Here is a 10,991-nt window from a genome sequence, read left to right as displayed (position 1 = left end):
AACCTGCCAAGAGAGGGCCGCCCACCAGAAACTCACGGACCAGACAAGGAGGCCATTAATCAGAGAGGCAACAAAGAGACCGACGATAACCCTGAAGGAGCAGCAAAGCTCCACAGCGTAGATTGGAGTATCTGTCCATAGGACCACTTTAAGCTGTACACTCCACAGAACTGGGATTTACAGAAGTGTGGCCAGAAAAAAGCCATTGATAAGGAAAAAATAAGCAAACACGTTTGGAGTTTGCCAAAAGGCATGTGGGAGACTCCCCAAACATATGGAAGAAGGTACCCTGGTCAGATGAGACTAAAATTGAGCTTTTTGCCTATCAAGGATAATGATACGTATGGCGCAAACCCAACACCTCTCATCACCCCGAGAACCCCACCCCATGTTTTTCCATTGGCAGGGACTGGGGAATTGGTCAGAATTGAAGGATGGCGCTAAATACAGGGAAATTCTTGAGGGAAACCTGTTTCAGTCTTCCAGAGATTTGATACTGGGAAGAAGATTCACCTTCCAGCAGGACAATGACCCTAAGCATACTGCTAAAGCAACACTTGAGTGGTTTAAGGAGAAACATTTAAATGTCTTGGAATGGCCTAGTCAAATCCCAGACCTCAATCCACTTGAGAATCTGTAGTATGACTTAAAGATTGCTGTACACCAGCGGAACCCATCCAACTTGAAGGAGCTGGAGAAGTTTTGCCTTGCAGAATGGGCAAAAGTCCCAGTGGCTAGATGTGCCAAGCTTATAGAGACATACCCCAAGAGACTTGCAGCTGTAATTTTTGCAAAAGGTGGCTCTACAAAGTATTGACTTTGGGAGGTGAATAGTTATGCACACTCCAGTTTTCCATTTTTTTGTCATATTTCTTTTTTGTTTCACAATAAAAAATATTTAGCATCTTCAAAGTGGTAGGCATGTTGTGTAAATCAAATGATACAAACCCCCCCAAAAATCTATTTTATTTCCAGGTTGTAAGACAACAAAATAGGAAAAATGTAAAGGGGGGGATGAATACTTTCGCAAGCCATCGTATCTCTTGGTCACAGATGCCTTAAGAAAAATGGGCCTTACAATGGGCCTCATGATCTCGTCACGGTATCGCTGTACTTTCAAATTGCCATTGATTAAATTCCATTAGCTTATGCCTGCCTGCACATACCATAACCCCACCACCACCACGGGGCAATCTTTTCACAACGTTGACATCAGCAAACCGCTCGCCCAAACGGCGCCATACACGTGGTCTGCGGTTGTGAGGCCGGTTAGATGTACTGCCAAATTCGCTAAAATGACATTGGAGGTGGTTTATGGTAGAGATATGAACATGAAATTCTCTGGCAACAGCACTGGTGGACATTCCTGCAGTCAGCATGCCAATTGCACGCTCCCTCAAAACTTCAGGCATCTATGGCATTGTGTTGTGTGACAAAACTGTACATTTTAAGAGTGGCATTTTATTGTCCCCAGCACAAGGGGCACTTGTGTAATGATCATGCTGTTTGAACAGATTATTGATATGCCACACCTGTCAAGTGGATGGGTTATCTTGGCAAAGAAAAATGAACAGGGATGTAAACAAATTTGTGCAAAATAATTGTGAGAAATAAGCTTTTTGTGTTTATCGAAAATTTTGGGGAACTTTTAATTCAGCTAATGAAACATGTTGCGTTTATATTTTTGTTTGGTGTAGTTGTGTTTGGCTGTGCTGTTGTTAATATGGGATATCGGCCATGCTTATATTTGGCTCAAACAGATCATGACCTCACAGCTGTTGTTTGCTTCTCATGGATATTTTCACTGACATTCTCAGATCTAACTTTCTACACCAGAGGAATTAGGGCAGAAAAGGAATGTTCGAGTGACAGTTCACAGATAGTAAGCTACTTCATTTAGCCATTCAACAGTCTGTGTTTTATCATTTACATTTTGTTGGATGGAAGTAAAATACATAGTAATAAAACAGAACATATTGCATTTTTTATTCATGTGTGACAAGAATGTACTTCGTAATAAAAATGCAAATTTACCATGTCACAATGGATGATGAAAACAGTCTAGGGTAGAAGATGGTGACTGACACGAAGAACTTAGCCTGTTAAACTTTATAACTCTGTTATAAAGCATTTGTTGGTTATGATTTCACTTCAAAGCAGCTCCTCCACAGCCACTAGCTTGTTCACTACAGTCATGGCAGCAGATGCATGATTAGAGCAGGAGGCTGGAATGGGCAGTAGCGATTTTAGCATGTAAATCTTGGTGGGGCAAAGAAAAAGACATGCCAGCAAAGACACTATACAACACTAAACAATACGTAAATTGCACTATAACGGTGACAAACAGTGACAAACCAGACAATGAAAGATCTTACAATATTCAATGATTACATTTCTCAAAAACAGGTTATAGGCTACATGTGCACCACCAAGTTAGAACAGGAGGCGAAATGTAGAGGTGAAAATAGACCAGTTTAATAGGGTGTGGCACATTGACTACTAACAGCTTATTACACAACATACACTTAGTATTACTTTCTTAGCTAAAGTATAGGTATCTCCCTGGAATATTACATAATTTACGCAGCAGCATACAATACACTGTTGGACTCAACTTGTTGAGCTGTGCTCACTTGAATAAGAAGGTGGCGCAGTGGTCCTTCATGGGCAAATTTTGTCATCAACTTTGTCATCAAAGTCTGGCATTCTCTGGATTTATGGTGCTTTCAAGCACGATGACGTCAGTGATCTTCAGGTCGTAGCTCTAGAAAGAGGTCCGAGTTCCCAATTTACAATTCCGAGTTAGAGGAAAGTTCAAAACCTATTTTCCCAGTTGTAGCTCGTTTTTCCCGAGTTCACCGTTTTCTGGAACTCACTAATGTCAGATTTTGCAGTTCCAAGTTAACAGTTGTTTTGCTTCATTAACAGCATGGCCAATGTTGAATGTTTATAATTTAAAACTAGGAAAAGAGACCGTTAATCTTAGACTTGGGACCACACAACCACTCCACTGAATAGCAGGCTAATGATTGCTTTGCAATGCTTGCAGGTAGCCACTGATTCCTTCCAAACCACTCATTGTTGAATTTGCAAATTTCAACTTGTTGTGTAATGTTTATGTCCAGTGGCCAATGAGCACTGATACATTGTATCTATAATTTATCTTCATTATTTCTCTTCCTATGACAAGGATTAAAAAGGATTTGCCAGTACATTGTCAACTTGATTCATGAGGATGACTGCTTGCTAAGATTTTGTAAGTATAATGTTGACATTATCAGTCTTATCAAATCTACTGTAGATATAATGTGATTTGACATCATTGTATCTGTGGCCAATGACCTTGAGCCTTCTTGGATGGGCACTTCTAATGTAACTCTGCCCCACCTGCCCTGAATGATGGGTCGCCACTGGGCATGGGTGGTATTTATTGTGCCTCCAGCAGTGACTTGTCTGGACACAGCCTGTTTAGCCAGCCCTGGACACAGCCTGTTTAGCCAGCCCTGGACACAGCCTGTTTAGCCAGCCCTGGACACAGCCTGTTTAGCCAGCCCTGGACACAGAATGCTGCCAGAGGCTAGAGTGTGGGAGGGGAATATGTAGGATAAAGTGATTTTATTGATTTTTTTAACCTTTATTTAACTAGGCAAGTCAGTTAAGAACAAATGTTTAGTTTCAATGACGGCCTAGGAACAGTGGGTTAACTGCCTGTTCAGGGACAGAACGACAGATTTGTGCTGTACCTCGTCAGCACGGGGGTTTGAACTTGCAACCTTCCGGTTACTAGTCCAACTAGGCTACCCTGCCGCCCCATTATTGTGCACAGTGGCCCTTATATTACTCTCTCTAACTTGCTCTATCTCTTCCTATCAGCCTTTTACCATATGTCTCTTTCCCTCTCACCATTATGATGACCCCCTCATTTATCTACCCTTAGATCTTGTGCTCACATACAGCACCCTGCAATTATCTCTCTCTCTCTCGATCTTCAGTCCACAAAGGCGGGTCACGTGCTGCACTGTTATCTCTGCTGGGCTGCTGGGTCACAATGTTAGGTGTGTGTGTGCGTGTGTGTCCACTTAACCCATATAGCTAATTTAGTGTCGCTACTAAATCAATAGGCTATATCATCCTTAAATTCAGATTAGGCTACAGCAGCTTAACTTTCAGGTGTATTGCACTGAAAATGTGTTCATTCAGATCCCATCTATGGTAAACACAATCTCCCAGAGGAAACTTAAATAAATGAGTTCTTAGACTCACTGGAAGACCTTGGCCTACATCTCAGTCTATATATAGCCTGTAACTCATTCAACGCAGCAGGCTAAGGACATTTTACACATTGTTCAGTAGGCTACACAGTATCAGTCACCTGTCCTAAACTCCTACCTGACTGTCTTGTGATTTAATTTGATTTCCTGGCCCAAGCTGAAACACAGTGTGAACAATAAGACAAATATCATATGTGTTCAAATATGTTCCTTTTGAGAAGCTGGATGGTAACTCAGCCGGAGCCTCTTACAGAGGAATCCCAATCACTCTGAAGCAATCCAGCAGAAGTGGGTGTGTGCATGCATAGACGACATGCATCACAGTATCGCACAGCTCTAGACCTCAACTGGCTGCGGCACGTTTCTTCCGTGTGATTGCCCCTCTCACATCAGACGCACACACACCACAACCAACCTCTACGCAACGTAGGCTACACCAGAACTAAATAGGGATGATGAGAGGCTCCAGTCGTTCAAAAAGCACGCAGAATCTGGATCTGACGGGTAAGGAATTTGGACTTTAGATAATAAGGTTTATTATGTGCTACGCATGCATACATTCGACTAAAACTGGGCTGTGAATAGCCAACCGAAAACGACGTACGGGCTTTTCGGGAAGACGTAAACAAGTGTAGATGTCAAAGGCAATGTGTTGTTTTGACGCTGAAAAATGACCTTATAGTGACGACGATACGACCTACAGTGTAGACGTTTTGAAGATTGACATTCACGACAGATTGTTTTACCACACTGACAAACAGATGTTATTTATTGCCTATGAGCAGCTATTTAATTTGAAGCTGATTCCACTCAGTCGTACAAGTCCATTCATTCAACATAGATAGTATAGTTTCATAGGATGAAGTGTACATTTAGTTTGCAATATGTGATCAAAGCTTGACAATTCATTCCTATAGCCTACCTGGCGCTACCAGGATTACTGGTGTTTGCCAGACAAAGGTAATAATGTAATGTGACAGTGACATGCAATAGTTTCTTGGGGCCGATTTGGACGGACAGTATGCTGAATTTAGGCTCTGCAAAATAATCGATATTTTAACCACAGACCCCTTTGGAATCTTTCATTTAATCTAAAATATAACGGACTTTTTAGGAACAGTTACGATATATTATATGGTAAACATGCTACAGATAACCTTGGCATTTCTAGGCTAAGTGAGTTTCTATGTGTTATAGCTTCTAGCACAACCATTGAGCTATTAAGGGCGAAAGCTCCCTGACAGCTGCGACGTGGGACAGCCTGGTCTCATACACTTGACATAACATAGTGTAATGAAACAGTCAGGGAGCAGGCCTCGAACCCTCAACCTTCTAGCACAAAATCCAGCACACGATCAACTGTGCCCCAAAAGCATGCTCAAGCAGCAGAGTCGATATCCGCACTTGTAAACCCAGGGTCGTTACACTAATTCCTCCTTTCAAAGAGCTCGTCCTCACGCTAGCTTGCGACTCTATGTATTATAGGAATGCGCTCACTGGCCAAGCACACGCAGTGTCATGGATGCATGGTCTGATCCCACTTCTGACACCAATGTAATGAAACAGGCATAGAGCAGGCCTCAAACCCCTGACCATCTAGCCCGAAGTCCAGTGCGCTATCGACTGTGTCCCAAAAGCATGCTCAATTGGCAGAGTCAATGTCCGAGCTTATAAACCCAGGGTCGTTATTCTAGTAAACATAAATCCGGGACCCTGAATGAGTATGATATGTTACGTTTGGTATGGTTACATAAGACAAATGGTTACGTCTGGGTGGATGGCTTGACATATAACGAGAAGATCTAGCAACCCAATGGTTGCGAGTTCAAATCTCATCACGGACAACTTTAGAATTTTTGCTCATTAGCACCTTTTCAACCTCTTACTACTTTTGAGATACTTTGAAACTGCTTAGCAACTACGTAGCATGTTAGCTAACCCTTTCCCAAACACTAACCTTAACTCTTTTAGCTAACCGTACCCGTAACCTTAGCCTTTAACATAACTCCTAAACTTAACCCGTAACCCAGCTAACATTAGGAAGCTAGATAATGTTAGCCACCTAGCTAGCAAGCTAGCTAATGTCATTTTTTTGCAGATTCTTAACACATTGTAGGTTTTGCAAAATTGTAACATATTGGACATTTGCAAATTCATAACATATAATACAACTTGTCATTCGTAACATATCATATGAAATTGGTGATGGACACCACAAATTAATATGTACCATACGAAATATAATATATCATACTAAATGTAGTGTTTCGGATTCATGTACAGAATAATATGAAATGCTCTGAGGCCTGGTTGTGTGGGAGGGTCCATGCTAAACCCACTTTCTGTTCATGATACAATGTAGTGTAGAAGGTTCAGTCATTATATCCTTGGAAAACCACCTCACTGTGGTGTTGCAGCTGCTGCACCAAAAACAATACTGGCAACTATGTATGAATTGTGTTTTCACTGCCTTAGTTGCTCATAGGGCATTCACTGTGTGCTATCCCAATGTTTTGACTATAAATGACAGGCTAAAAGGCTTCCTGGTAAGCACACCTATCTGGCAGGTTGAGAAACCAAGGAATTTACATACACTGTAACGGCAAAATGTATAAAGGGAAATTGTGTATTATCAACAGTGAAATACTGTGTGACACGTTTTACTACAGCATACTGTAAATTGTAGTGCATTGTGGGAAAATACAGGGAAAGAATTGTACTGTAATTACACCCCAGATTACAGTAACATACCATATTTTTGGAGCGTCAAAAACCTTTTGTGTCAGACTCCGATGTGGCGCAGCGATCTAAGGCACAGCATCACAGTGTTGTGGCATCATTACAGCCTGGCGTTTGATCCCAGGCTGTCACAACCAGCCATGACTGAGAGTCCCATAGGGCAGCCCACAATTGGCCCAGCATCATCCGGGTTAGGGGAGGGTTTGACCGGGTGGGGGGGGCTTTACTAGGCTCACTGCGCTCCAGCAACTCCTTGTGGTGGGCCAGGCCCCTGCAGGCTGACTCGGGTCGTCAGTTGAATGGTGTTTCCTCCGACACTTTGGATTCTGGGTTAAGCGAGCGGGTGTTAAGAAGCGCGGCTTGGTGAGTCATGTTACGGTGGACGCACGACTTGACCTTCGCCTCTCCCATGCCTTTTGGGTAGTTGCAGCGACGAGACAAGATCGTGATCACGAAATTGGGGAGAAAAAGGGGGTAAAAAATGTATTTAAAAAACTTTTGCTTCAAAAACAAATATTGTTGTTTCTGGTTCATTTAGAGGTGTGCTTTGTAAGAGGCTATATTTATTGTACCAGTTAGTGAGAATGCTGTAACATTTTAACTGATATATGGATATCAATTTTTAGTAAACCATTAACCTTTATTTAGTTGAAAATGTATAGGAGTCAGCTTAGAGTGGTAGCATGTCGTAAACTTTTATTGGTTGAGCATTTTGCCATGACCTGTTTTGCCCTGTAGTTGCTGTATGTTTGGAAGCCTTTGTTAAGGCCTCTATTAAGTGCACGTGATATAACACCAAATATTCATTGATATTCTGTAATTACTTAGCACAGTGGTTCCCAAACAACTTACTCTTGAAAGTTGTAATAGTAGATTTCGAAATTGGGAAGTGCATTATCAGTTTTCCTCTTGTCATGTCATTCATTGTGTAACCGATGTGAAATGGCTTGCTAGTTAGCGGTGGTGCGTGCTAATAGCCACAGATTTTGTGGTGCGATGGGTAACGATGCTTCGAGGGTGGCTGTTGTTGATGTGTGCAGAGGGTCCCTGGTTCAAGCCCAGGTAGGGGTGAGGAGAGGGACAGAAGCTGTACTGTTACAATTGCATATCTTAGAGAGCTATGTATAACTTGTCAGAAATATCCAGATCAACTAGCCCATGTTAGCTAATGTTTTTTAGCTAGGTTTTTTTAGCCCATAGATTTTGTTGTGATGTTTTAATGTTGGAGTCACTCAAATATCACATGAATACACATTAGACATGGATAAAATGTGTAGAATTGCAAGAAAATTTGATTTAAAACTGCAAAACCCCGGGTGTCAAGGTCGTGGATGTCGATTAACATTTCAGTTGTATGCGTTCAGTTGTACAACTGACTAGTTATCCTCTTTCCCAATATGTTCTCCGTACCCCATGACAAAATGTGTAGAATTGCAGGAAATTAGCTTTAAACCTGCAAAATGTTATCTTCGCCAACAAGAGGGGTGTGAACAGTTTGTGTCATGAACAGTGCTTGTGCCCATAGAAATAGATGTGGCGCTCGCAAGGAACTCCTGACTATAGCAGCCAACCTGCTTGCACCAATCCCATGTAAATACTGTGAATTAATATCCCCATCTCACCTAAATTAATTTAATTTCATTCATTACAGTAGCATTTACTTTTTTACAGTATTGTACTGTGTGTCAAACTGTCATTACACAGTACTTGCTTTGATACTGTATTAATATTACAGTAGGTGTACTTCAGTATGAAATACAGTAACTTACATGCCGCTAGCTGCCTATAACTTACAATTCTGGGCAACCCCTTTAAAGTGTAGTGACTAAAGCTTACTGTTTGAAGTCAAACCTTGTCAAAACCAGATTGACGCTGACAAATCAGGTTTGTTAGCTCCAAAGAATGTGGAGTGGTAGTATTGGACTGGTTAGAGAATCTACACTACAGAATGCACAAACAATAATTATAAAAGGGTAAATCTCTGTCAGGAGCACATTGTAAAGAGTTTACCGTGAATTTGACAGTATCTTACAGGTAGCTCTGTGGCAAGTAAAATTCTATATTTCATATTACAGTACACTTGGTACATATGGTATAAAAACAAGTACAGTAAAATGGACTATTATTTTGTAAAAAAGTAAATGCTACCTTAATCAGAATTATTGAATGAATGGATGAATGAAATTGGTTGATGGGAGGGGTTTGTATTTCCACAGTATTTTACTGTAATTACAAAGGATTGGTGCAAGCAGGTTGCCTTCTCTGTAAAGTGTTTGCAAACATTACAGCATATTAATGCATATTTTGTGTTTTATATCACTTGCACTTCTAGAGGCCTTGTCTCCCTGTAGCGCTGTCTTAGGCGTCTCACAGTACATTGCAATTTATTGCCCTGGCGACATCGGCAGTCCTCATGCCTCCTTGCAGCATGCCTAAGGCACGTTCACGTAGATGAGCAGGGACCCTAGACATCTTTCTTTTGGTGTTTTTCAGAGTCAGTAGAAAGTCCTCTTTAGAGTGCTACGTTTTCATAACTGTGACCTTAATTGCCTACCGTCTGTCTGTAAGCTGTTAGTGTCTTAACGACTGTTCCACAGGTGCATGTTCATTAAACAGTGTTTAAACCCTTTACAATGAAGATCTGTGAAGTCATTTGGATTTTTACGAATTATCTTTAAAAGACGGGGTCCTGAAAAAGGGATGTTTCTTTTTTTGCTGAGTTTATATGAGATGAGTAATGCACAATATGTAAACATTATTAAAGTGACCAGTGTTCCAATTATTAAAGTGGCCAGTGATTTCAAGTCTATGTATAGGGCAGCTGCCTCTAATGTGCTAGTGATGGCTATTTAATTGCCTGATGGCTGTTTTTCAGTCTCTTGGTCCCAGCTTTGATGCACCTGTTCTAACCTCACCTTCACCACGATGATAGCGGGGTGAACAAGCAGTGGCCTGGGTGGTTGTTGTCCTTGATGATCTTTTAGGCCTTCCTGTGACATCGGGTGCTGTAGGTGTCCAGGAGGGCAGGTAGTTTCCCCCTGATTATGCGTTGGGCAGATCGCACCACCACCTGGAGAGCCCTGCGGTTGCTGGCGGTGCAGTTTCTGTACCAGGTGGTGATACAGCCCGACAGGTTGCTTTTGTATGTGCATCTATGAATGTTTGTGAGGGTTTTAGGTGCCACGACAAATTTCTTCAGCCTCCTGAGGTTGAAGAGGTGCTGTTGCGCCTTTTTCACCACACTGTCTGTGTGGGTGGACCATTTCAGTTTGTCAGTGATGTGTACCCCAAGGAACTTGAAACTTTCCACCTTCTCCACTGCTGTCCCATCAATATGTATAGTGTGGTGCTCCCTCTGCTGTTTCCTGAAGTCCACGATCAGCTCCTTTGTTTTGTTGACATTGAGTGAGAGGTTATTTTCATATTCATATTCATTACCGTTATGACCTTTGGGTACCAATTATAATCACTATGAGGTGTGCCCACTATGTGCCCACTTCTGAACATTGTGCATCCATGGGCTATTGTGTGTTATCAGGTCTTCTGATCCACCATCCAGTATAATGTACTATCAATGCTTCAAAATCTTAAGCTTAGCTAGCCCAATGCTGCCATCTTATGGACAAACTACCTGTATTGGAGAGGTGCACCCTTTTGTTTGGGATTGAGAAAAGTTATTCACAAACACTGAACCTGTTGGTATCCTGAGGTCATGCAAGCATTACAATATTACTTTGGTATTTACCCATCAGCTAATTATCTCACCATTGTGGTTTGAACAGTTTTGTGCAAAACAACTCTTAAAGTATAGCTCCCATATTTGTTTTACGCTATGGTTTTACACTAACATCTATATATTTAGTGTTAAGATGTATATCTTGTGAGTTATACTTGTACCATTATTTCCCTGTCTGTAGCAGCCTACAGTCTATCTGAATAGCTTCTACCCTCAAGCCATAAGACCACTGAACAGTTAATCAT

General features: G+C 41.6%; 1 protein-coding gene across 1 annotated transcript in view; it reads left to right on the top strand.

Annotated features, from left to right (window-relative positions):
* The first annotated feature begins 4,599 nt into the window (after nucleotides 1–4,599).
* Nucleotides 4,600–10,991, top strand: part of LOC124003534 (6-phosphofructo-2-kinase/fructose-2,6-bisphosphatase 4-like) — a 45,388-nt gene continuing 38,996 nt past the window's right edge. Inside the window, exon 1 of the mRNA XM_046311866.1 lies at nucleotides 4,600–4,775. Within this exon, the coding sequence (XP_046167822.1) occupies nucleotides 4,724–4,775 (52 nt within the window). The 5' untranslated portion in view covers nucleotides 4,600–4,723. The remainder of the gene's footprint in view (nucleotides 4,776–10,991) is intronic.

Source organism: Oncorhynchus gorbuscha, linkage group LG18, assembly GCF_021184085.1.
Source record: "Oncorhynchus gorbuscha isolate QuinsamMale2020 ecotype Even-year linkage group LG18, OgorEven_v1.0, whole genome shotgun sequence".
Classification (NCBI taxonomy): Eukaryota; Metazoa; Chordata; class Actinopteri; order Salmoniformes; family Salmonidae; genus Oncorhynchus; species Oncorhynchus gorbuscha.
Note: the sequence above shows the minus strand (reverse complement) of the source record. Positions and strands in the feature narration are given on the sequence as shown.